The sequence below is a fragment of the Tetrao urogallus genome, assembly GCF_951394365.1.
Source record: "Tetrao urogallus genome assembly, chromosome: 8".
Classification (NCBI taxonomy): Eukaryota; Metazoa; Chordata; class Aves; order Galliformes; family Phasianidae; genus Tetrao; species Tetrao urogallus.
The window spans coordinates 36,358,241-36,384,799 of NC_136821.1; the positions used below are offsets into that span (position 1 = coordinate 36,358,241).

Sequence of the window (26,559 nt, forward strand, 5' to 3'; positions counted from 1 at the left end):
ACCTGCTCATTGCCCCATCACCATGTTCTCAGTGCCCATCTGGACGAGTCTCTCAGTGTGACAAAGGCAGACATCATTCCTCATCTGCTTCGTGTTCCCTTGGCCCAGGGCTGTGGGTAAGGACTGTGAAGGATGGTAAAAAGCAATGAGCATGGCCACCTCCTCCAGCTGCTCAGCCCCAGGACTGCTCCTGCTTGGCCAAAGTCCACACCAGACTTTGGATTATGGCATCTCTGCCCAGGCTGGGGAAGTGACCGCTGCCTTCCCCTTTGCAGATTCAACCGGTAGCAAAGCATGTACCCCAGAGAGACGCAGCCGTGCCAACAGGACGCTGGCGCAACCGGTCACACAGGCTGTGCCTGCCAAGGGCTGCCCTGGGGAGGACACTGAAACAGACACAGGTAGGTGAGACTCCTCTCCTGCCGTAGAGCTGGTTTGGAACACACAGCACTCCTGCTGCAGGCCTGCACCCCCAGCATGGCTCCAGGAGCTGGCACCACAGCCTGGGGCGCCCACTGCCCGGCCCGGCTCCAGGAGCTGCTCGCTCTCAGCTAGAACCACCCAGGGTGACGGAGACGGCACGGGGATGAGGAGATGTCCAGGGATGGATTGTGCGAGGAGCAGAGGAGCTGGCAGGGCAGGTGCAGGGACGGCCACGAGTCGGGGCCAGAGGGGGTAAAGCAGCGGGGTGCCGTGGCCTTGTCTGCTGCAGCATCGCTGCTGTGCTTTCCCTCTGCTGGAAAGGAGAGCTGCAGGGGAGCTGCTTTAAGGACAAAATATGGCTGTGTGCAGTCCCAGGTGAGACGGGAGCCATCCTGGGAGGGGTGTGCAGCCACAGTAGCAGATCCCAACTGCTCCCCCAACACACACAGCCTACAAGCAGGATGGCAACTCATGCAGCTCAGTGTGAGGGGAGTTACTTTATTCTCCAACCAGCCCTTCTGCAACAGCTGGGGAACATAGGTGGCTCTTGCGAGGCATTTGTCTTCATGTATTGTCTCCTCAGGGCTTCACCTCCACACAGGTAGGAGATGTTTTCTTCAGTCAGAATCAGAGCTGCTTGTGCTGCTTGAGTGCTGGAGGAGGAGGTAAAACCAGTTCAGGACAGCACAGAAACAGCCCTCTGCCACACCACTTCTAATAGCAGCTCGCAGCTGCAGGCGTGAGACTGAGGGACTTGCCCAGTCCCTTTTGGGCTCCCACAGCCCCCCCTCAGCCCTCAGTGTGGCATCCCACCACCTCCAGCTGCTGCCTGGAAGGAGCTGCACGCCCATTCCCAGTGCCCAGCTTGGTTCAGGTTGAGCTGGCAGCAGCTGCAACGCACATCCATGGTGGCTGTGGTCTCACCTCCCCCCAGCTGAGTGTCTTTGCACAGCACCAAAAGCTGTGCCCTCAGGTGTGCACACTGGATGAACTGCAAGCTAGTAATTACCAGCGTTGGTGCTGGGCCTTGGAAATGACCTGAAATGGCTCATGCTTAGCTATTTATAAACCAAAAGGGAGTCTCTAAAGCCACAAAAAAAACACATTAACCACCCACTCTAGCGGGTCAGGGGCAGAGGGGGAGCACACATGACCACAACAGAGAGCTGGGGGATCTGCTGCAACTATACCTTGCCTCAATGTAGCCTGTGGTAGCTCTGGGAGTGCTTCTTCATCAGTCGGGGAGTGGAGGGCATCCAGGTGTGCAGACAGGCAGGTACCCAGGTGGGCACGCAGGTTGGCACACAGGTTGGCACACACATCGGTACACATGTAGGCACACACGCAGGGTCCCAGGCAGCGTCCCAGTGTGAACCCATGTGGAGAGGGCCCTGGGAGACAGGTCCCAGAGATGCAGGTTGACACTGCTTTGTAACAAGGATTGCTGGGCCCAGGGTGCTGGCATTTTGGAGGGGCAGGTAGGCAGATTTTCTTCTGTGATGATCCTGATTTGCCTAGGAGAAAGAGGGGGATTACAAGTCAGCAGAGCCAGGCATTTCCTTGAAAGGGCAATGCAGGGAGCAGGTGTACACATGCACTCAAAGCATCCCACCTGGTTTATGCCCACCTCACAGGTGATACCCCCTTCCCTTCTGGCACACAGATGATATCTCAGGGTGCCTGGTGGCTGCTTTGAGTCTCTTCCCAAGCCCCATTGAGTGTGTGTCACTAACAGACCAGCCCTGGCCCTGTGGCTGCTCACCAAAGCAAGATTTCGGCATCCTCTACTGACTCCAAGCTGCAAAGGAAGGACAGGCAATGTCAGTGTTTCACTACAGCACACAGGCTACCATTTGGCCCCCGCCTTTGCACAGCTGGCCATTGGCCACAAGCACAGTCGCTGTCCACACACCCCAGGCACAGAAATGACACTTGTCCCACTGCAGGTTCCCACAGCCACCCCATCCTTTCTGGGGATGCTGAGTGCCAGGCACTCACTGCCCACCCCCCAGCACTTATTTCCATCATTAATGGAAATTATGCACTAAATCTAATGCAACATGGCCCAAGCTCACATGTGCATCCTGTGTCGATGCAGAGCAAGAGGGGCACAGAGGAAATCGCATCCTGTCCCTGCACCAGCCAGCCCTGGTCCCCCCGCTGTCCCTGTCCCCAGCAGTCTCGGCCATGTCAGGGATCAGCTCTGCTCACCTACCCCGCAGATCAGTTCCTTCCGAGAGCAGCGCAGTCCTGATGGCCGTCCTTGGTGTGGCTCTCCCAAAGCAGCGGGCCCAGCCCTCGGGCACCCGTTAAATACAGAGCCCTGCCTGGGCGAGGAAGGTGCGGTGGGCAGGGGTGACACTGCGGAGCAATGACACTGGCAGCACCACTCCCAGCTCCCCCCAGGTAAACATCAGCGCTGCTCTCCCACCCAGCACAAAGGTCCTGCAGGGCCGATCAGTCACGTGGTTTCAGGTGATGGGATGAACCATGAACCCTGGTGCGCTGCACCCAGCAAGGGTGCTGTGTGTGGGGGAGGCACGGGGGTCACATCCTCCTGCAGGGCAGGGGGCTCAGGGCACTGCTGACTGAGGAGCAAGCATGTTTCCCATCTGTATTTGTGTATCCCCGCTGTTTTCCCTGGCCCAGCTCTGAGATCCTCTCAAGCTTCTCGTTTCTCCAGCAGTGCCAACACAAGTGCTGAGCCTTGCTTTGCCTCCTCCAGCAGCCCGGTGACCATCTGCGATGTCTGCGTGGGGAGGGAGAAGGTGCATCATTTCCAGTCTGAAGGACAGGCAATGTGTCATCTGCCCAGCCCAGGAATCTCCTCCAGTCTCTGTCTCTGTTTCTACCCTGGCACAAGGGTACTGAATCTAGGAAACCATAATTTTGTTCACAAACTTTAGGGAGGAACACATAGGATTGAGAGATCCTTGAAGACAAGTAAAGATAAGTAGAGCTGCTGTCTGCAGCTCAGTTGGGGAGGTGGAAGTCCTGCCAAGATCAGAAGGCAGAGCTGACAACACGATGGAGGGTAGGGTTGCTGTTTACGCAATGGAGGGTCTAATGAAACTAAGTGGAGTTGCTGTCTGCAACTCAAAGGGGGTCCAGAGAAGATAAGGAGGCAAAGTTGCTGTTGCAACACAATGCAACCCCTGGAAAGGTTGAAAGTTCACAGCAAGAAAGATCTAGCCTTCATCTAGTGACCACCAGAACCCCCACCCATATTTGCAGTACGCATGCTCAAGAGGGTGGCACATTGTGTTAATGGTTTCTCAGTGTTCTGGCCCATTTTATTGGCATGCAATAAATATGTGTACATTATGTCTTTAAATATGTAACCCTTACTTTTCTTGGAATGCGAGTTAGGAGGAGATATCCCCCTTGCACCCAGTGCTGTAGCAAACATACCTGCTTTATAACCTTATGTGGGTTATAGAGTTTGATTCTGCAAGTCAATTTGGCAGGCCAGCCAGGAGGCACTCTGTTCGTCTGCAGGACCAGCTGAGAGCGGGGACCCCTTTGGCACACCCCAAGATTCTTGGAAGGACTCCCTCCAAGGAGGAGTTTCTCCTCCAAGGAGGAGAAGGACCCAATGAATGCGGGGGCAGACAAGAACTATCAGTGGATCAGGTACGTTACATTGGAGGGGAACCTGTAAGCTGTGAGGAGACATCCTACGCGAGGTGTAGAAGGGCAGTTGCTCCCCCCGGTGTAAGGGTCTGGACAGGTAAGCGTGAAGGGGCAAACTTGTGTTGGCTTGCACCCTGAGTAATGGGATCCCGGGTGCTCCTGGTGAGTTGAGAGAGGGAAAGGTTTAAATACGAGCTGAGAACAGACAATGAATGGCAGATGTGCAGAATGGAGCAAGGTAACCCAAACTCGCTGATTGGCTGTTGGACCTGACTTGGCAAGAACTGCATGTCACAACCTGATAGGGAACCAGCTGAGGCCGGCTCATCCTTTTTAACAGGGACAAGGGTAGAAGTGCATAGCAAGGAAGACACGTGGCCTTGATCCTCACGACGCTCATAGAGGACCACCAGGAGGTACTACGCGTGCCCAGGAGGTGTGACTCGGGTGGAGCATGCTGTAATGATTTCTCAGAACTACCTTCCCTTTTCTCATAAATCCTATGCGTATGTACAAGTTTGATCTGTATACGTAGCTACCTTTTGTTCTCAGGTGAGCAAGTTGGGCAGGGTTACCCCCCTTGCACCCGGCGTGTGTGTGCAACGCTGAATAAAACATGCCTGCTTTATAAATACTCAGTGGTTGTCAAGCTTGCTCCGCAAGTCAGTGGCTGCAATAGCAGCAGGGATATTTGGCGCTGTTACATGCTGCAAGTGCCTGGTACCACGTGTATTGTGATCTGCATCACACTTCCTGTAACTCCTGATTTTGTGTATGAGTGACACGCTGCACAGCTGCAGAGTGAATGCAGAGTCCTGATCCCTGCTCCCGTGTTCTGCACGAGGAGGGCAGCCAGAGATGGGCAAAGTGAAAGGTCTCCTATCTGTCACTTCAGTGTTTAAAGCACCAGGCAAGTGGAACCGTGTGGAAGGAGTAAATGTCTGAACTGGCTTTATTGGCCGTGTAAACTGTACTGGTTATTGCCACTGTCTTTGTGATCATTAATTGTTCGTGCTGTAAAAGTGCTTTCTGTGGAATTCCGTTTCTTGTTTAATCTCTCATCCAGTATTTAAGGTCGGCTGAAATATAAAAGGTTGTTATGACAAATCGAGGAAACTATAACTTTGTTTGCAAACTTTAGGGAGAAACACAGAAACTGTAGGAATGCGAGGTCCTTGAAGACAAGCTGTAGGAATGGAATGTTGTTTCTGCATTAGAACTAACAAGATATTAGAAAAATATTTATCCGGAGGGATTGGCCCTAAATCTGAGAATCAGAGCGCAGTCACCTGTGAGCTGGGGAGTTCACAGCAGGAGGGATGGGGAATAGGAGCTCCCAAGAACAGGGGAAAAAGGTCCCCGAAATCGTGCCTATAGATAGCCCCTTGGGAAAGAAGCTTCAGCATTGGAAAAATAACCCCAAAACTAGGGACAAGGGCAGCAAAAAGTGCTTAAATATTGTGTACAGACACGGCCTAGAGAGCCACCAGGGGGAAAATCATTATTCTGACCAAAATGTGGGTCTGATGAAGGTTGGGTTTGTCAGGCTTTGAATTTATATGCAGACATTAAGACTTCTTTCTCTGAAATAGAATCAGCTTACGTCACAAGAAGTAAAACAGCTCCTCACGAGAGGGAGTCAAAGTTCAAAGAAAAAGGAGAGAAGCAGGAAGATCCTAAGTGGGATCCTGTAGGTAAGCTGCTCCCCCCTTCAACTTCTAAAGCAGTGCAAGTGGCAGAGGTCTTTGCAGACTGGGGAATGGCCATGCTGCTGATCCCCTGCAGGGACCCAATTACTGAGGGAACCAGAGCAATGCAAACGAGATGTTAATGTCCTTCCCCCTTTTTACTAGCAGAAAGGTTAGGAGTTTCAAGAAGGAAACAAATTCCTTTATTGAGGATCCTATCAGAGAAGCAGAGCAATTAGATCAATTTCTAGGGCCTGATTTCTACTCGTGGATGGAAATGACGTTTATCTTTATGTTATTTACTGGAGAAGAAAGAGGCGTGATTAGGCATGATTACTTTGCAAGGGGAAAGGAACACAGAGGGAAGGTTGGGGCCTGGAGGGAGGTGGGGAGAAGAAGGATCCCAAAGATAAACTGTCACTGTCTTTGTGACTGTTAGATGTTTATGGTGTGAAAGCGTTACCTGAAAAGCCGTTATGGGGCAAGGGGTGTCTAAAGATACCGAAAAGACCCCCTGGGTTGCAATTTGACTCATAGGAGAGATGTTGGTGATGAGCCAGGGGGAATATTGAAAAAGAAACCGGGAACATATATGAAGTAATGGGGCCTGTTTTATAACTGAGTAACCTAACCATGAGAAAAGTGCTGGGTGTTTGTGGAAGCAGAAGAATTGTACGGTTTGATTTGTGGGTTTTGAAGGGAGCAGGACAAACGGCTTTGATGGTGTATGAAAGTGTAATTGTTAAGGTATACGGGAGTGTAACTGTTAAGGGATATTGTTAAGGTATATGGAAGTGTAACTGCTAAGAGTATATGAAAGTGTACATGGTTATGGGTATGTGGAAGTGCAATTGAGGGTACAAACAGTCAAACTGTGGAGGGGGAAAAAAAGTAAAAAAAAAAATAGGGAAAAACAGTGAATTAGAGATGTTAAAGTTTGTGACCAGCACGAAAACAACCCCCCTGCACTGCCTCCCCTCTGTGCCTTGTAAACTGAGCTCTCAGAGTGAGAGAGAAAGCTGGGGGCCAGAGACTACTTCTGTAAACAAAGTGTGACTTCCACATGGGGAAAGACAGGATACTGGAAGTGAGAATAGCCTTCATCTGCAGACAACAAGGAAACCCTACCTCCCAGTGTTAGCAGTGGAACCTTTCAGGGAGGAGGAGGTGAAACTGAAATAACATTAGTAGTTTTTGTAAAGTTTGGAAAATGAAAAGGTTTGAGAAAGGCACAGGTTGAGGAAGGCAAATAAGAGCAAGATTTAACTGTGGCAATTAGACACGGACTCCGTTGTTAGTGCCGACTGAAGGTCTTTGCGGCATGTGACGGATTTGAACAGTATGCACTTGGCCAAGCGCCTTATTAAGCGTGATTGTCCTGCTGCACGTGGCAGCGGTTGATTGTCCATTCCAACCTGAAGGAGACGGCGCTGGAGCTGGGCTCGTCCCTTCTGTGCTGTCCCACGGCACTGCATCTGCACAGCTCAGCTGGGCACTGCTGCGGTTGGCGTGGTACCGCTCTTTGCTCTTGGGGGTGTTGCTCTGAGGCACCGGCTCCGTCAGCCTCATCTCAAACTTGTTGTACCTCAGCAGCATCTCCTGGCAGTGAGCGATGAGGTCGCAGAGGCTGTCAAACACCGGGATGTTGGTCAGGAAGAACGTGGGGCTGCCAGCGTCCTGCTGCCAGTGGATGTGGCAGTGCTGCACCTTCTCGTGTCCAGGAGGACAGAGTGTAGTCCCCAACGAGTGCCTGGCTCTCCCTGACAAGGCAAGAGCCATCAGGGCCCCATCTCAGTGCAGTACTCCGTCAGCAGCCGCTCAGCCATGTGCTGCCCCCTGTACCCTGCTCCCAGCCTGCACAGAACCATTTCTCCATGGAATGCAGCTCGGTGCTGTTGCTCACCTCCTTCTGCACTGCATGTTGCTCCTGTTTCTGGCCGGGACAACGTAAACTGGGTTCCATTCATAATTAATGGGGTCTTCCATCATTTGGCAATCTGCCTTCTGCTCCTTTGTCATAATGGTCCCATGGTTCTTTGCCGCCCACTTCCATCAGCAGTCTTAGGTTTGGCAGGGCTTGTTGCCACCGCTCAGCCTGACCTTCATAGCATCTGCTCACACCCAGGCCAGGTGTACAAGCTAGACATCTCCTGATTATGTCCAGAGGTTTCTGTCTGGCATGAATAGTTACAATTCTTTGGTTTTCTCCCTCCATGTCTGCCAAACTTGTTTACACCTCCCAGGGTCTTTTGCTAATCAGAGTGAGAATGTCTTTATTTGCTCCCAATCTATATAGATTAAAGGAAGCAGAAGTAAGGGACTTGGATAAATTAATTAAGGGGGCTTGGAGAGTATGTAGAAACAGAGATTGCAATGAAAGAAAGAAATTAAGAACAGCAGCAGCGGCAGTAGAGCAGGATCTGGAAGGGCCCAGGGAGGGTTCTGTTCCCAGTGGACCAAAAGCAGCGTGCAAACAGCAAGGAAATGGGACATGGGTGGAAAAGGTGCACGAGGCTGAGGGGGAAGGGAACTGTCTCTGATTGCAAACGTTGAATGACGGAACATGGGAGGTTTTACCATGCCAGAACCACTGCTGAGCTTAAACTGGTTAAACTGCAGTGAGGGAAACAGGGTAAAGAGGTTTGTTTTCTGGTGCATACAGGTGTCTCTTACTGCATGCTGTATCAAGAATTATTACCCACAGATGATTTTTGTAACAGTAATAGGAGGTAATGGCCAACAAGAAAAAGCTTAACAGTTAAGAAACAAAAAAGAAGAAGAAAAAAAAAATTGGAACTAAGGGTAAGGCAAGACCAATGGATTGAAACAGTCTGGCTTCAACACACACTGGAAAACCAGTGTTGTACCCCCAGAAGTTACAGAAATCCTGAATCAGGTATACCCAGGAGTGAGGGCACTAGGGATGCCTGGAAGAGCCAAAAATGCAGCCCCCTTAGGAGTTAAGTTAAAATCAGGAGCCAGTCCAGCCAAGGTCGAGCAGTGCCCTTGGAGGGTATGAGATTGGAGAATGATAGAAGAAGTAATAGATAACTTTTTGGAGTTCAGATTATTAATTGGATGTGAATCCACATACAACACCCCAGTCTTGCTGGTGAAAATGGGATGGCGAGTGCTATCATTTGGCACAAGATTTGAGGGCAATTAATAGAATTGTTGAGGATGCACACCTAGAGGTGGCAAAACTGTACACTTTATGAACCAAGTTAAGGAATGAGTAGGTGGGGTCTGCCATTCTGGATTTGAAGGATGCCTTTTTCTGCCTGGCTTTGCTAAAGAAAGTCTAAAGTCATTTGAGTAGGAAAACCCCAGTATGGGGAGAAAAGACTCAGTTATCCTGGACAGTGTTACCCAGAATTGTAAGAGCAGCCCAATGATTTTTAGAACCAGTCAGCTTGTGAGCCTGGGACTCGGGTTCCTCCATCCCAAGGTGGAACTTTACTGCAGGATGTGGATGCCACAGTGACAAAAGAGGACTGTGTGCAACGGAGTGTGAGTTTGCTGAATTTCTTGGTTTAGATGGCTATCAAGTTTCTCAACAGAAAGCTCAACTGATCAAATAGAAGGAAGGAAGCAATTTGCCAGACGCCCAGAACACCAACGCAGAGCTACCTCTGAGCCAGCAGTGTGCGACTGCTTGGAGACTGTGGGCCAGACCTAAAGAAGGAATCATTATACAGTGCTGAGGATTCCTGGATTCATCAATGGAAGCAGTTTTGTGAGACAAGGAAACCGTAAAGCAGGTTATGCAGTAACTGCTACTGACAAGGTAATCGAAACACAACCATTCCCTGCAGGGACTTCCACTGAGAAGGCGGAAATAGCCCTAAATGTATGGACAGATGGTAAATATGCTTTTGGGGTGGTATAAGCTCATGGTGCCATCTGGAAAGAGCAAGGGTTGTGCACACACAAGGAACACAAATTCAGCATGGTTATGCTGGATGGCTATGGTGAATTGTAAAGGACATCAGAAAGGCAACACTGTACAGGAGATTGGAAATATGATGGTGGATCAGGTGGCAAAACAGGCAGCTGAAGGAAAAGAAACTGGTGAACTGGTTTTAATTCCAGACAGTAAACTGAAAATATCTGAACCTGAGTCAGAACCTGTAAAGTATTCTAGAGGGGACAGGAATCTAATTAATGATTTAAAAGGGAAGAGAGCAAGCTGACAGATGGGTGCGTACCCAGATGGACACATCGCTGTGCCCTCTAGTATTTTATGGAGATTGGTTCCAAGGGAACATAATGAAACATAGTGGTGGGGCAGACATTCGAAAGTAATTGTACAATCCTAGTAACCAGGAAGTGGGGCCTATTAGGAAAGGGAACCTTCCAGGGCAACAATGGAAAATTTATATATATTTAATAAAAAGCAGGCTTTTGCTATATGCTAGTTCTAACCAATACCCTCTCCGGGTGGCCAGAAGCATTCCTATCCTCCTTCCAAAATTATCTCCATCCAAGGACAAGCAGATGTCCAGAAATAATGACCGAGTGTTGAGTGAGCAAATGTTAGAAGTTAAATAATTAGCAAAATATGCTTAGCTAGTAACAATTTATGTTTAGTCAGTCTCCGTATGTTTAGTTGAGCATCAAGAAGATTGTGAACCTGAAGTACTTAGCCAATGGGGACCAGGGAAGGGAGAGATAAGCATCGGGAAATACAGCATAAAAGATGTGATGCTGATTTTTGCATGCACTCCTGCATGCAGGACACCCACCATTGCAATCGGGAATAACATCTGCCTTATCAGAGATACTGTCCTCATACAGTATTTGGATATAGCCAACACAGTGGACCCAGGGATCTCTGCCCAGGCTGGGGAAGTGACCGCTGCCTTCCCCTTTGCAGATTCAACCGGTAGCAAAGCATGTACCCCAGAGAGACGCAGCCGTGCCAACAGGACGCTGGCGCAACCGGTCACACAGGCTGTGCCTGCCAAGGGCTGCCCTGGGGAGGACACTGAAACAGACACAGGTAGGTGAGACTCCTCTCCTGCCGTAGAGCTGGTTTGGAACACACAGCACTCCTGCTGCAGGCCTGCACCCCCAGCATGGCTCCAGGAGCTGGCACCACAGCCTGGGGCGCCCACTGCCCGGCCCGGCTCCAGGAGCTGCTCGCTCTCAGCTAGAACCACCCAGGGTGACGGAGACAGCACGGGGATGAGGAGATGTCCAGGGATGGATTGTGCGAGGAGCAGAGGAGCTGGCAGGGCAGGTGCAGGGACGGCCACGAGTCGGGGCCAGAGGGGGTAAAGCAGCGGGGTGCCGTGGCCTTGTCTGCTGCAGCATCGCTGCTGTGCTTTCCCTCTGCTGGAAAGGAGAGCTGCAGGGGAGCTGCTTTAAGGACAAAATATGGCTGTGTGCAGTCCCAGGTGAGACGGGAGCCATCCTGGGAGGGGTGTGCAGCCACAGTAGCAGATCCCAACTGCTCCCCCAACACACACAGCCTACAAGCAGGATGGCAACTCATGCAGCTCAGTGTGAGGGGAGTTACTTTATTCTCCAACCAGCCCTTCTGCAACAGCTGGGGAACGTCACACAGCATTAAGGAGTTCTGCAAGACATGTAGCAGCTGGTGTCACTGCAGAGGGATAACCAAACACAGGGTGCCAACCAGCTCACAGAACTCCTTGTGCTGTTATTCACAGTCACAGGAACGGGTCTCAGTGTGGAGATGGGATGTGAGCCCCTCTCAATAAAGACACAGGCCAGAGCTGTTACTCCTTTATTTACTACAATTCCAGGGCAAAGAATTTACAAACAAAAAGCGAGAAAATCACCAACAGGCAAAATGCAGGCTGCAGAGAAGGGAGAATGGGGCAGCACAACCAGTAGATGGCTCTTGCGAGGCATTTGTCTTCATGTATTGTCTCCTCAGGGCTTCACCTCCACACAGGTAGGAGATGTTTTCTTCAGTCAGAATCAGAGCTGCTTGAGCTGCTTGAGTGCTGGAGGAGGAGGTAAAACCAGTTCAGGACAGCACAGAAACAGCCCTCTGCCACACCACTTCTAATAGCAGCTCGCAGCTGCAGGCGTGAGACTGAGGAACTTGCCCAGTCCCTTTTGGGCTCCCACAGCCCCCCCTCAGCCCTCAGTGTGGCATCCCACCACCTCCAGCTGCTGCCTGGAAGGAGCTGCACGCCCATTCCCAGTGCCCAGCTTGGTTCAGGTTGAGCTGGCAGCAGCTGCAACGCACATCCGTCCGTGGTGGCTGTGGTCTCACCTCCCCCCAGCTGAGTGTCTTTGCACAGCACCAAAAGCTGTGCCCTCAGGTGTGCACACTGGATGAACTGCAAGCTGGTAATTACTGGTAATTACCAGTGTTGGTGCTGTGCCCGGGGCAACCAACCTCTGCTGGGCTGTCTTGCCATTACGATAAAATGAGTTACTAATAACATGATCATAATGTTTATTGTAGTGCTGTTACATGCTGTATTTTAGATCTAGAAATCATTATTTTTCTGTCATGATCCTTGGCAAATATAATTATGCAAATGCGGCTGGAGGGCTGGTATGTAATCATTAGTTCTCAAGATTGTTCAGCTCAGTTAAATTCTGGAAAGTTTCTGGTCTCTGCCAGCAAAGGCAAATGTCAAGGTAGATCTTCCAAGCAATCAAACACCACAAGGAGCTGAGGATTTGCTTTGTTTGGGAAATGCTCCTGCCTCAGACAGTGGATTTGGGGTCTTGTTCTACAGTCCTTCACTCAGTCCTATCCAGATTCATCCCTAGGACAGCACTGTCTGCAGCATATCTGCCCAGCACAGACATGGAGCACTTGCTGTCCAGAGAATTTGATTTAACACACTGCATGGTGCACCCTGAGCTGCACCAATCTGCTGTTTAGAATTGCTTCAAGGAATTCCAGGTATCAGGTTTCAAAAGACTCATCTGAAATGGCTCATGCTTGGCTATTTATAAACTAAAAGGGAGTCTCCAAAGCCACAAAAAAAACACATTAACCACCCACTCTAGTGGGTCAGGGGCAGAGGGGGAGCACACATGACCACAACGGAGAGCTGGGGGATCTCCTGCAACTATACCTTGCCTCCATGGTGCTTGTGGGAACACTTGGAGTGCTTCTTCTTGTGCTTCTTCTTGTGCTTGTGACAGCAGTCATGGGGGCCTGGTGGGCACCCAGGTGGGCATCCTGGTGGCCCATGTGGGGGATGCCCATGGTGGTGGGGGCCATGGTGGTGGTGGCCCGGTGGGTGGTGGCCATGGTGGTGGTGGCCTGGTGGGGGAGGGCCAGGTGGAGGGGGCCCTGGGGGACAGTTCCCAGGGATGGCAGGTGGCACTCCTGGGTAGCAAGGGTTGCTGGGCCCAGGGTACTGGCAATTCGGAGGGGCAGATGGGCAGACTTGCATCTGCGGTGGCGGTGGTGTGCCTAGAATAAAGAGCGGGATTACAAGTCAGCAGAGCCAGGCATTCCTTGGAAAGGCAATGCATGGAGCTCATGCACCCATCTATTCAAAGCATCCCACTGGGTTTATGCCCACCTCACAGGTGATGTTACCCTCCCCTCTGGCACCCAGCTAAGCCCTCAGGCCTTTTCCCAAGCCCCAGTGACTGCATGGCACTGACAGACCAGCCCTAGCCCTGTGGCTGCTCACCTTGGCTAGCGTTCCACATCTTCTACTGACTCCAAGCTGCAAAGGAAGGACAGGCAATGTCAGTGCTTCACCACTGCACACAGGCTACCATTTGGCCCCTGCCTTTGCACAGCTGGCCATTGGCCACAAGCACAGTCGCAGTCCATGCCCCAGGCACAGAAACGACACATGTCCCACTGCAGGCTCCCACAGCCACCCCATCCTTTCTGGGGATGCTGAGTGCCAGGCACTCACTGCCCACCCCCCAGCACTTATTTCCATCATTAATGGAAATTATGCACTAAATCTAATGCAACATGGCCCAAGCTCACATGTGCATCCTGTGTCAATGCAGAGCAAGAGGGGCACAGAGGAAATTGCATCCTGTCCCTGCACCAGCCCTGGTCCCCCCGCTGTCCCTGTCCCCAGCAGTCTCGGCCATGTCAGGGATCAGCTCTGCTCACCTACCCCGCAGATCAGTTCCTTCCGAGAGCAGCGCAGTCCTGATGGCCGTCCTTGGCGTGGCTCTCCCAAAGCAGCGGGCCCAGCCCTTGGGCACCCGTTAAATACAGAGCCCTGCCTGGGCGAGGAAGGTGCGGTGGGCAGGGGTGACACTGCGGAGCAATGACACTGGCAGCACCACTCCCGGTGCTGTGGCGGTCACCATGGGCACGGGTGAAACGTCAGCGCTACTCTCCCACCCAGCACAAAGGTCCTGCAGGGCCGATCAATCACGTGGTGTCAGGTGATGCTGTGAGTCAGACGTCCCTGCCCTGAACCCTGGTGCACTGCACCCAGCGTGGGTGCTGGGTGCTGTGTGCGGGGGAGGCACGGGGCTCATGTTCTCCTGGGCCCGGCTGCAGGGCAGGGGGCTCAGGGCACTGCTGACGGCCACCTGTGTCACTGCTGAGGAATGGAGCCGGGGATGGTGGGCTCTCCCCAGCATCCACCCCCTGAGCAGGTTGAGCTCAGTCTGCTCCGCAGAGGAGGTGATGTCTGCCTTCACACCCCAGCGGCGGCCGTCGACCACGGGACTGACAGAGACTGGGCCTCCCATGCTTGGATCTCCTCTCAGGGGCCTCTCCCAGTAACACCCTCCTTCCTCCTGCTGGCTGCCTGGTGCTTGCAGCACGCCCCCCCTTAGCACTGAGTGATTCAGTGGGCCCATTTGCACACTGCCTAGAAAGGTATGTGGCCCCAGTGCCCGGCCTTGCCGCAGTCTCACAGAGTGTCTCAGGGTGTTTTCTGGTCAGAGACAAATTGGATGGTGAGGGCTATTAGGTGCCCAGCCATCTCCACCCAGGCAGCACGATGGGGTCCCAGCCATTGCCACCCACAGGATTCCCGTGGCACCGCCAGCCCAGCCTGCCTCCCCTCTGCCCCACGGATGGGAGGACAGATGCAAGGTCCAAGCTCCGGCAATGAAAATCATTCTTGGCCAAGGAAAAGCTAGAACAGGAACATAACCTTGGGACCTCCCAAGAAGCAGCATCCCTGAGATGGGTGCCAAAGAAGCCCAGACAGGAGCAAGCATGTTTCCCATCTGTATTTGTGTATCCCCGCTGTTTTCCCTGGCCCAGCTCTGAGATCCTCTCAAGTTTCTCGTTTCTCCAGCAGTGCCACACAAGTGCTGCGCCTTGCTTTGCCTCCTCCAGCAGCCCGGTGACCATCTGCGATGTCTGCATGGGGAGGAAAGAAGGTGCATCGTTTCCAGTCTGAAGGACAGGCAGTGTGTCATCTGCCCAGCCCAGGAATCTCCTCCTGTCTTTACGATGTCTCTGTCTCTACCCTGGCACAAGGGTACCCTTATGCCCACAACCCCCAAGCCCCTCTAAACAGAGTCCCAGGGATCCCAGCCTCGTCCACACTACCAGGGTTGGGACACACATGCAGCTCCTGCTTACCTCAGTCTTGAATTTCTCATCTGTTATGTCTTTGAGATTGATCATGACATTAAAATAGGCTCCAAACACAGCTGCTTCCAGCATTTTGGCTCCCACCTGTGAAAAGAGGCTTCTGGAAAGCTGACTGAAACAGAGTAGCACCTCTCAGTCTGGCAGCAGGGCAGACCCTCAGGGTGCAGTTTGTCTGCCATGGAAAGCAATGTCCCCTCTCTTCGCCTTTTCCAGATAAAGCTTCTATGGTGGGAACATTTTATGACCTTGCCAGGTGGAAAATTTAGGCAAGGGATAATGCAGCGCATCTTTCCCGAAAGGCTTGCAAGCTGCCAAAAAGTTAGTAAATGGAAAGCAGTGGCCAGTTTTGGCAAGAAAAGCTGGATAGATTTCAAGCAGCAATGGAGAACCCTGTGTGGACAAGCAATGAGCTAGGCAGCCTTAAAGCCCCAGCCAGAATAGCATGTGAGCCCGCTGGCCTTGGGAGCTCCTGAGTGGGGCTGTACCTGAAGGTCGGATTTGCAGGCCAGGTTGCCATGGTGCGCCAGCATCTTCAGTGAGGACCAGAGGTTGTTCACCTTCAATGCCAGGGTGCAGGGCACTTCCACTGCTGTTTTCAGCCCCTGCTGCATGGCGGCCGCTCGCCTGGGGTAGGGGACAGCCCCTGGTGAATGCTGAGACCAGCCCTGGGTTGCTCATCTTTTATGTATAAGCTCACGTGCAAACTCCCGCTACCATTGCAAGCCCTCGCCAATCTGACTCACCTTTCTTTCTCCTCAAGGGTGCTTTTTGGCAGCTTCATAGCTTCCTGCAGTTAAGGAAAAGCAAGTTTGGTGGGTGAGGGGAGCTCTGAGATCCCATGTGCATCAGGGGCCACAGCAGAACCATTAGCTCCCATACTCTTCTGAACCCCTTCATAAAATTGTATAATTATAGAATCATAGAATCGATTGAGTTGGAAGGGACCTTTAAAGATCATCTAGTCTAACTGCCTTGCAATGAACAGGAACACCTGCAGCTCCATCAGGTGCTCAGATACACATCCAGCCTGACCTTGAATGTCTCCATGGAAAGGGCATCCACCACCTCTCTGGGTAACCTGTGCCATTGCCTCACTACGCACCCTGTAAGAAACTTTTTCTTATATCCAGTCTAAATCTTCCCCTTTGAATTTGAAACCATTTCCCTTTGTCCTGTCATAACAGACCCAGCTAGCAAATCTGTGCCCTTCTCTTTCACAGCCCCCTGTAGATAATGAAAGGCCGCTACCAGGTCACCTCAGGGTCTTCTCCAGCCTGAAGAGCCACCATCTTTCCCAGCCTGTACTCATGAAGCGTTGCATCCCTTGGAGCGTTTCGGTGGCCCTCTTCTGGACACATTCTAACAGTGCATTAGTCACTCCACCCCAAGTAACGTCCCTTCCCCCAGCCCTGCGGGGATGAGCCTGTTCCTAAGGGCATCAGGATGCAGAGCTGTCTCGAATGCCTTGCCTACAAGCAGGGCCGTGGCTGGTAAGACCTCACCATATAGCTGCTGAAGGCACGGGAGTCGGCATCCACCATGGCAACCAGCTCATCCATGGCCTGGTGGAGGGGAGGGATCACGTTCCTCATGATGGGATCCAGCTCCTCGAACTGCCGCTTCCCATAGCTCATCAACCCCACCATGCAGCCCAGGGCCGCTCCCTGTGAAAGCACTGCGCTAAGTCCTACCCTGGGACACCGCACCTGCCACTACTACTGTGCCAGGTTCCCTCACCAAGGAGCCCCCAGGTGCCTGGAGAAACACCCAAGCAAGCAGGGACTCCGTGGCACAGGGCACATACCAGAGAGGCCGCAGTTGCAGCCACTGATCCTCCTCCTGGCGCTGCCGACCTCCCGCCGACTGCTCGCACAAAGGCACCCAGTGGCTTTGCAACCAGCCCCTTGTCCTCCTGTCCTGCCTGCACCAGGTACCTGCAGTACACCATGGGTCAGACCACCTCATGCTCATGGCCGCCACCAGCCAGTCCCTTTTCATTCCACACTGCCCTCTCCGCTGGCTTTTCATCCACCCCTTGGTCAGTTGGGACAGGGGCTAACACTGCGCTGGGAGACCTCCCAGATGTAGGAGGGTGGGAAAGAGAAGGAGACAGGGAGCTTCATGGGGACAGATGGGAACTCGGGGACACATGCACTGATGATGTCAGGGATTGTGCTGCATGGAGGGATGTCTCTCTGCAAACAGCATTTTATGGAATGGGAATATGCCCAGGTGCTAGTTGGAACTCTGTAACCACATCCAAGGGTAAAGGGACAAGGTCTTGATAGTGCATGTGAACTTATTTGCGTGTGAACTTCTCCCTCTCAAAGCAATCTTAGTGCAAGAAGCAGGCAGCAAGATCCCCCAGCCTGGCCAGAGACAGGAATGATGAGGAGCTCCTACTCGATGATGCGCTCCCGGGGGTTGAATGGAGACAGGGAGTCCAGGCCGAGCCGGCTGACAACCTGCAAGGAGCAGCACCAACACATCAGCACCAACCTGGCACCGAGCACCCAGCCAACACATCCCACTGTGTCCTTGTGCCCCGCTTTTAATTAGCCATGGAAGAGAGCCACTACCCACGGCAAGGCAGACTGGTTTCACCAGTGGCTCCCATCCCAAAGGTGGGAGTGGCATGTGGTATCCATGAGTGACTGGAAACCACGCGGATAAATAATTAGCTCACTCTTATCTAGCACATTCCTCACAGGGTGGCAAAGTCCCTCCCTGCTCCCTTCCCCTCTGGAACAGAAAAGCAGAGCAGAGCCTGCCTCTTTCTTTCCAGCTTACAGTGGTGCTGGAACATGTCCTGTTAATACTAAGCACCGTCCTTGAGCTGTGTGTCCTTCTCCTCACAGCCTTCACACAGGCAGGCTGGGCAGCTGCGTCCAGTGCTCAGTCCTAAAGGGATGGGCTCTCTGCTCCCCTGAACATCTCAGCATCCTCAGGGTTATAAATCAGTTTGTCCCACTGCTGTGCTCTCACATCTTTCCAGGCACCATTTCCCTGAGCCAAGGGTAATGGGGTATCCAATATCCAACAAGGGTCCAAGGTCCCTGCTCAGTGGCATTTTGAGAGACTGGAGGTCTTATTTGTAATCCCACCCTTGTCTCAATATTGGGAGGACTCACATTACCAGTTTGATCTTGTGTTCCTCTTCCAATATGAAGAGTTTTTCCTTCTTGATGTAAAACTCGGCTGCATCCAGCATGGCTTTCTTGGGAATGAGCCCCACCAGCTGGGATCCCACCACAGGGAGCTTCAGAGCCTGTGAGGAACATCATAAACATGAGTGTCCCCAGAGCTGCTTTTTCTGCCTCCACTGCCACCTCAGCCAGGTGATCCCCATCATGGTTCATGGAAAGGCCTTCAAAGTTGCACTCACCTTGTGGAGATAAGGCAAGAGTTGAGGTTAGTAAAAACTTACTTAGCTTTTGGGGTTCAGCTCTTTGCCCAACTTGACTGAGCATAAGAGGAAAAAAATTCTTTTCAGAAAGAGTGGCAATGCATAGGAACAGACTGCCCAGGGAAGTGGTGGAGTCACCATCCCTCAAGGCTTTGAAGAAAAGGCACTGAGGGCCATGGTTAGTGGGCATGGTGGGGGTGGGTGGGCTGTTGGACTAGATGATCTTAAGATGATCTAGACTAGATGATCTCTTCCAACCTTAGTGGTCCTATGATTCTAAAAGAAAGCAGAGCCCAGCTATGGTTTTGGGCCAAAAATATGGAGGGAGACAAGCTTTGCAAAGCTCACCACTGACATGAGCATTGTGCACTACCTACCTCTGCGTTACAGCAGACCTCCTCATAGACAGCATGGAGCGGTGTGGTCTCAAAGTCCAGGAGATTTGTTGAAACCTGGGCTATGTTTTCCTCCTCCAAATACCAACCAATGCCTTGCACCTTCTTCAAGCTTCCAGGCTGGGGAAGACCATTGTGGTCAAAGCACAGTGATGGCAACCCAGGGCAGGACAAGCAGGGTAGTGGGCAGCACAAGGGTACCTGGTCGGCGCCACGACCCTGCTCACGGATGTTAAGGGCGATGCGGTGTGCCAGCTCCTTGGTGCACAGCAGGTTGATGTTGTATGCAATCAGGAAGGTCCGGGCCCCCGTCACTGTGGCCCCCCACTGGGGAACAAAGGTTGGGGGCCCAAAATCAGGAGCCCACTCAGGTTTTCCAAGCTGGAGAGGAAGAAAGAGTGTATGAGAGCATGCTGGTAGGTAGCACAAACTGACCTCCCAGAGGTGGCCTCTCCATCTACGACCAGCATCTGCCATTAACACCACCACACTCGGCAGCACCCAAAACATTTCATCAGCTCCTCCATCTGATCAAAAAATGTTTGTGCCAAAGAGATGAAGCCCCAAATATAAAAAGGCAGCACTTTTCTTGCACTTTCCAATTGTTTCACTTCAAAACTTTCTCCTATTTCATTTCTCAGTAAAGCTTCCAAAGGCTTAATGCAGAAATGCTTAATTTGGAGCCAGAGGAGATATTTCATTCAGGTTCTCTGGGGTGTTTTGGTTACTTCTGTCACACAGGGGTCTAAATGGATTCCCCAGGCTGAGCAAGCCCATCTTCCTCATCTTCCCTGCTTCAGCCCCTGCTATCTCACTCTAGTCCATGGACATCCATCGCAGTGAGGTGCACCTTGTACCTGGATGTGTGAATACAGTGCACCTTCACCTCACACCTCTCAGCTGATGCGTGCAATTGTTGGAGAAATTGTTGAGAAAGGAGGTTCCTTCCCAAAGCCAGGCTCACCTTCTTGGGGAGCGCCTCGTATTCCCCAGCACGGATGGCAGGCAGGGTTCTCCTGCTCTCCTGCCTGGCTGCCTCTCCGTACAGGTAAACTGCAAGGCAGAGAGGGGACGAGCATATTGTCTAACAGTCTGGTTTCAACTATTTGCCCCATTGTGCCCTTGGTGAAGCTTTTGTAAAAGAAATGCTGTATGTTTATGGTTGGGAATATGCAGGGGAATGGGGTCTGAGCCTGTCTGCCCACTCCCCACTCACCAGGCACTCCCAGCTCCTCTGATAAGCGCTGCCCGAAGACGTGGGCACAAACAACACACTCTTCCATGCTGGTGTTCATCACTGGCACAAAGGGGCAGACGTCCAGGGCCCCAATGCGAGGATGTTCACCTGGGGGCGGGGCAGAGATCAGGAGCTGGGAAAAGCAAGCAGACAAGGAGGGACAAGGACCATTTCCCTGCTTTTTCTGCAGACTGAACATTGCCACTGCAAGGAAGGAGGAGTTTATAGCAGTAATGCCTACTGTAGCCCAGGGGCAGGATGGATGCAGCCTCTCTGCAATGGGAAGATGAGCAACTGTTCTGCACCTTCTCATCAGCATCCATCCTGCAGTGCTGGAAACACATGCTTTCCTGCTGGCAGCACTTTGGCCCTATTTCTCGATCCGGCTTGCTCTGGGAATGCTTACCCTTGTGCTGACTCATGTCAATGAGCTCCCAAGCCATGCGGGCTGCGCTCAGTGCCCCTTCAACAACAGCCTCAGGGGTTCCCACAAAGGTGTAAACAGTACGGTTGGTGGAGGCACCAGCATCCACATCCAACAGTGTGCAGCCTGGTGTCTGGGAGATGGCCCTCCCCAGCGCCTCGATCACCTGCCAAACATCCAAAGTGGGCAAGTTGGCTGGGCTGGAGAGATGCCTACTACACTCCAGCAGCTTTGCAAGGTGGGTAATGCTTTTGCTCAGGTGTCTCCACCCTGCACCAAGCAGTGCAGGGGATGCACCCGCCCTCAGACCTGTCAGGAAGAAAGTGAAGATGCAGGACCTCCAAGCATGTACATCCAACTCCCAGTTGGCAGAGCTGGGGCTCAGACATTTCCAGCCCTAATGTATCCTCAAGCCCTTGTAGAGCTGCATGCCAACGGGCACCATCAGAAATTGCTGTTCCTGAGGACACTGTCCCCTGCAAACTCCAGAACAGATTTGGCACCACAAAGCCCATTCCCAAGCGGAAGCAGCAGTTTTGCAACAGTTTTGGGTTTGCTGACCTTCACCCCTGGGGCAAAGTGCAGCCTAACGCAGGTGAACCACCACAGGCAATATTAACTTGGGTGGCATGTTTGGAAAAATAGCTGAAAGTGAGGTTTTTCTATGAGGGTGTACCAGACTGCCCAGACCCTATGGCAATCTGCAGGCAGCCGGAAGGGGGTTGCCAAAGTCCTGTTTTTTACTGAATTGCAAAATGGGATCAGACACTGTGTTTGGGCATTTTCAGGATTAGTACACCGCTTTCCCCCCAGGGTAGAAGATGAAAGTTCTCACTGAATTGAATTCACTCTGATTTCAGCTGGCCCAGAAGGGCTCGAAGTGCTGAAAAAGTACTAGCTAGGCCACAAGTAGCAATGCAGAACCTGCTGCAAGACAGGCCCAGCCACCAGCCCCGCTCCGCAGCCCACCGCCAGCCCTCACCTCCTTGTTGCATCCCTCCGAGAAGTTGGGGACGCACTCCACCAGCTTGGCCATGGTCCTGGTGTCTGCCCAAACCCTGTGGCCCTGGGCTTGGCTCCTCACAGGTCTTTCTGGTTCTTGCTGTCCTGCTGGCAGCAGCAATGTTCCCAGCACTCTGCCCAGCACCAGGGTTTCTCATTAACTGCACTGATCTACAGCCAGGAGACAGAAAATGTATTGGATCAACAGAACGGTGATTGTTTGGACTGCAGTGCTCTTGTGGGGTTTGAGCAGCACATGCAGAGAAATCTCCAGCAGTCATTACCCATTAGTGCCCATGAGTCACTAAGGCAAGCTCACACCATGTGAAGAAAAACAAAAATCTTCTTCTGAGCCCAACCCCAGTAACCTGCTCTTGACCTGAGTACAGCCCTGTCAGCTGCAGGGACACAGAGGATGGGGGCACAGAAAGGAAGAGTCCAGCTGCCCAAAGGAACAAACTGGACAAACACAACCATGAGAACCCAGTGTTGATGGGGAGTTCTGATGTTCCAAGAGCACCAGTCTGATTCTCCCACTCCCCAGGTCCTAGGCCAATGCTAAAATCCATCACTGTGAGCAGGATTTCAACCTGCACAGGGAAACTATTAGATTTTGAGTCCACTTCCTTCCTTCACCCCTTGGCCATCACAGCTCCAGCCTAGACAACCTGGGGTGACCCCTGTTCCACACTCCAGCCATCCCTCCCTGTGGAACAGCCTCAGGTAGCCCCAGTCCTACCTTTGTCCTCCATTGCCCAGGTAGGCAAAGTCAGCAGCTGCAGGAGAGAAGAGCTGAGGAAGAATTCCTTGGAAGAGACTCCTTGAACACCATCTTGATGCAGATGTGGCTCAGGGCACAGCACCTGCACACAAGGTCTATTATTAGCTGTGACAGTGGCTTGGGGCTGGTCAGCACAGGGCTGTGGGAGAGAGACGGGCTCGCCCTCAAACACCTGAATTGAGAGCCATATCCCTAGAGCAACAAGCCGGGGCAGCCAGGCTCCCCCACCAGCACAGTGTGCCAGCAGCCCTTGCCCTGGGCACTGCGCTGCATTGGGGGAGGGCATGGCAAGGTGGTTGCAGTGCAGGTAAAGAATTGATCCCTAAGAGCTATCTGTGCAAAATACCCATCAACAGGTTGAGAGTTTAGAGGGAGATCCAAATGGAAAAAGGAAACCCTGCGTCTGTGTTTTAGCCCATCAGTGCATGGGGTGCTACAGGGGGAGCATCGACTCAGAAGGACTGAGAAAAATTTCCCAAACAACAGACCCTCCCCCCACCACCACCCAGGGGATGTAGCTCAGCGGTAGAGCATCTGCTTTGCATGCAGGAGGCCCTGGGTTCAACCCCCAGCATCTCCACACTTTTGCTGCCTCTGAGCAAAACCCCTCCCTCACCTTTCCTCGCTCACCTCCACAGACCCTCTCCCCTTGCAGCTCTCTTTCTCCCTCTCATCCCAGCAGATCACCTGCTGCTTTCCTGCTGTGTCCTCTCTGTTTTTATGAAGCACAGAATGGACCACACAGGGCGCTGCTGACCTGACCTGTCAGCCTCACTGCTCTGCTGGGAAGGTCATGGAACACATCACCCTGAAAGCTGTGCCAAGGCACATGGAAGAGAAGTACAAGATAAGGGACAACCTGTATGGTTTCACCAAGGATAAGGCCTTCCTGACAAACCTCGTGGCCCTCTGTGGTGTTGTAACTGCATCAATGGACATCAGAAGAGTCACTGATGCATTTTCTCTGGACTTCAGTAAGGTCTTTGACATGGTCCCCCACCACATTCTTCTCTCCAAATTGGAAAGTATGGATTTGACATCGGGAGTGTTTGATGGATGAGGAACTGATGACAAGTTCATAGCCAGAGAATGCTGGTCAACAGCTCAATATCTGGATGGAGATTGGCGATGAGCAGTGTCCTTTAGGGGTCAGTGCTGGGACTGATACTTTTTAGTATCTTCATCAGTGACATCAACAGAGTCGTGGTGAATGACGCTGAGCTATGTGTCATGCCTGAGGGAGGGGGTGCCATCTTGAGGGACCTAGACAGGCTAAGCAGTGGGCCTAGGAGTATATTACGAGATTCAAAAAAGCCAAGTGCAAGGTCTTGGGGAGACCTGATAGGAGAGAAATCCATGGTCTGGCTGCACTGGGTTTTGAGCAAACTGATCGAGCTTCAGAAGTCCCTCTTCATTGCAAGGGAATTAGACTAGATAACCTTTAAAAGTCCTTTCCAACTCAATTGATTCTATAGTTCTGATGTTCCCAACAAGGAGGAATTTTGACCTGGCCATGACTTTGCTCGGAATTTTGCCAACCTAGCACAAGTCAGCACATGGCTGCTGGCCGTGGTGGGAAGCAAAGTAGCAGGGCAGTTGTGCCCAAGATGTCAGGGTGCTGCAGGGCTTTGAGTCTGATCAGTGTCCTGTCTTCACAGCCTGAAGGGCAATGGTGTCCAAAAGGGGAGGGCTCATCCAGGAGCTGAAGCCAGGACCTCTTGCACCCTAAGTGAGAATCATACACCCTAGACAAACAAGCCAAGATGTACAGCTGTGGGTCCCTTCACAAGGGGACAACAAGGAGATTCCCAACGCTCTTTGGGATGTTGGGGGCAGTGCAATCTCTGGTACTGCTGGGCTCAGACCCTACTACCAGGCTCCAGGCACAAATTGGATCCAGGGCTTGACTTTGAGGGAGGGAAGAAAAGCCCTGCAAAATCCAGGTGAGAGCTGAAAATAGGCCCTGGGGTGCTCATGGAGGAAGAAGGGGTCTGCTGGTAAGCCTGAGGAGCTGTGATGAGCACAGTGATATGCGGGGAAATGCTTTTGAGGAGGAAACCCGCAAGAGATGGGCTGAGACCCCGGTGTGCATTTAACACCTCCAGGCAGGGGGTAAAATCCATCGCTGTGAGCAGGATTCGAACCTGCGCAGGGAAACCCTATTGGATTTCGAGTCCAACGCCTTCACCTCTCGGCCATCACAGCATCCCTTCCCTATGCTCAGGGCACAGCCATCCCTGTGGGGCAGCTCCAGCACCCCACAGCCCATTCTGCACAGAGGGAAGGTCTGTGCGGAGCCCGCTGTGCCCACAATAGCACTGGGCCCTCTCAGTGCCTAGGGTCTGCCAGCAATACCTGTCCCCAGCAGTGCCTGTGCCAGTGCTGCCCCCAAACCCCAACAGCCAGCACAGGGCGGAGGGGGGAGGAGGACTCAGGCAGCCTGACTCTCCATTTCTTTGCACTGGGTTACGATTCTCACTTTTGGCTGCCAGAGCTCCCAGTTCCCATTGCCCAGTCAACCCCAGAATTCAGGCAGAACTGCTCTGCACTATACTGAGTGGAGACCCTGCAGGAATGGGGCAGGGGCTGGGCCTAGCACACTGCTGCACCCCCTGCTGCCTCTCAGCACCACTGAGCTGCTGGGCTCCAAAGGCAGCGCCTAACACCTCCATAAGCACTCCATCATGTGTGCACTCTACAGAGTTTCACCAGGCTGAAGTCAGAGTCACCAAGCTCAGAAAATGTCATAAGCTTCCATGAAGAAGTGACCAAAAATCTCAGTATTGGAGAATGTTGTGGAACAGATTGCCTTGAGCACAATCATAGCACGTATGAGACAACCAGGGGATCGGGCCCAGCCAGCATGGGTTCGTGAAAGGCAGGTTCTGCCTGACCAACCTCATCTCCTTCTATGACTGAGTGACCGGCCTGCCGGATGAGAGAAAGGCTGTTGATGTAGTCAGCCTACTTGTCAGCAAAGCCCTTGGCACTGTCCCCCACAGCATTCTGCTGGAGAGCTGGCAGCCCATGGCTTGGACAGGAGCAGTGGTGTGGTTGGCTTTGTGCTGTGAGGGCACAGCGGTGGCTCACGTCCAGCTGCCATGCAACAGCACCCCCAGGTCCATTGCAGCAGGGCTGTGCTCCATCCTTACACCCCCCAGCTTGCACTGACGGTATGGGTTGCCATGACCCAGGAGCAGATGATACCAAGAGAGGAGATCGACGTGAGAGCAGGAAGGCTTTGCAGAGAGATCCGGGTAGACTCAACCAAAGGGCTGAGTTCACTTGAAGACGTTCAACAAGGAAAGTGCTGGGCAGTGCACTTGGGTGATAACAGCCTCATGCAGCACAACAAGCTTGGAGAAGAGTGCCTGGAAAGCTGCCCAGCAGAAAAGGGGTGCTGGGCTACAGCTGGCTGAGCTGAGTCAGCAGAGCACCCCGGAGGACAAGGATGCCAATGGCAGCCAGTCCTGCTGCCACAGATGGCAACAACTACGCTGTACTGGTGAGAGAGAAGAAGAGATGTATTTATTGATATAACATAGACACAATGTAGTGATTTCACAGCAACTTAACCCTCATATAAGACAGGGCTGGATGCACAGGAGAGCGTAGGGTTAAACACTCACAGGCAGGAGACCCTCCTGCTGAGTTATTAGGTTCAGAGAGAACTCCCTGAACCACAGAAGTAGGGAGCCCAGCTGTACCTGGATCTGCTCCTCGCCCCACACTTGGTCAGTCATGTATGTTTTAGGGATCATTACTTCCCAATCAACCTAAGACACAATCTTAGCACAGCCAACAAGGCTTAAAACAAACTACAACAAATCCTCACTGCATGGTGAGGATCAGTATTGGTAGGGCATCTTGGCATTGCAGTGCAAGGGATTGGATCTCTGCATGGGACAAACCTCAAGAGACATCCTTACTTGAGGGCAGTCCTGCCATGCAACTTGCTGCCCTGATGGAGAGCACCAGGGCCTGATGGGACAAGGAGGGGAGTGGTTTTAATCTGAGACAGGGGAGGTTTAGGTT

At 52.4% G+C, this 26,559-nt stretch overlaps 1 protein-coding gene across 1 annotated transcript; it reads right to left on the reverse strand.

Moving 5' to 3' along the window:
- Positions 1-3,085: 3,085 nt before the first annotated feature.
- On the reverse strand, positions 3,086-21,777 carry FTCD (formimidoyltransferase cyclodeaminase; the record flags this gene model as incomplete). The annotated part of the gene is made up of 14 exons (XM_079539019.1): positions 3,086-3,172; positions 15,268-15,363; positions 15,765-15,903; positions 16,023-16,066; positions 16,782-16,943; positions 17,084-17,213; positions 17,683-17,744; positions 18,416-18,547; positions 19,063-19,200; positions 19,282-19,461; positions 20,045-20,133; positions 20,297-20,425; positions 20,724-20,907; positions 21,724-21,777. The coding sequence occupies 14 exons, from the start codon at positions 21,775-21,777 to the stop codon at positions 3,086-3,088; spliced, it is 1,626 nt and encodes a 541-aa protein (XP_079395145.1).
- Between the last annotated feature and the right edge of the window lie 4,782 nt (positions 21,778-26,559).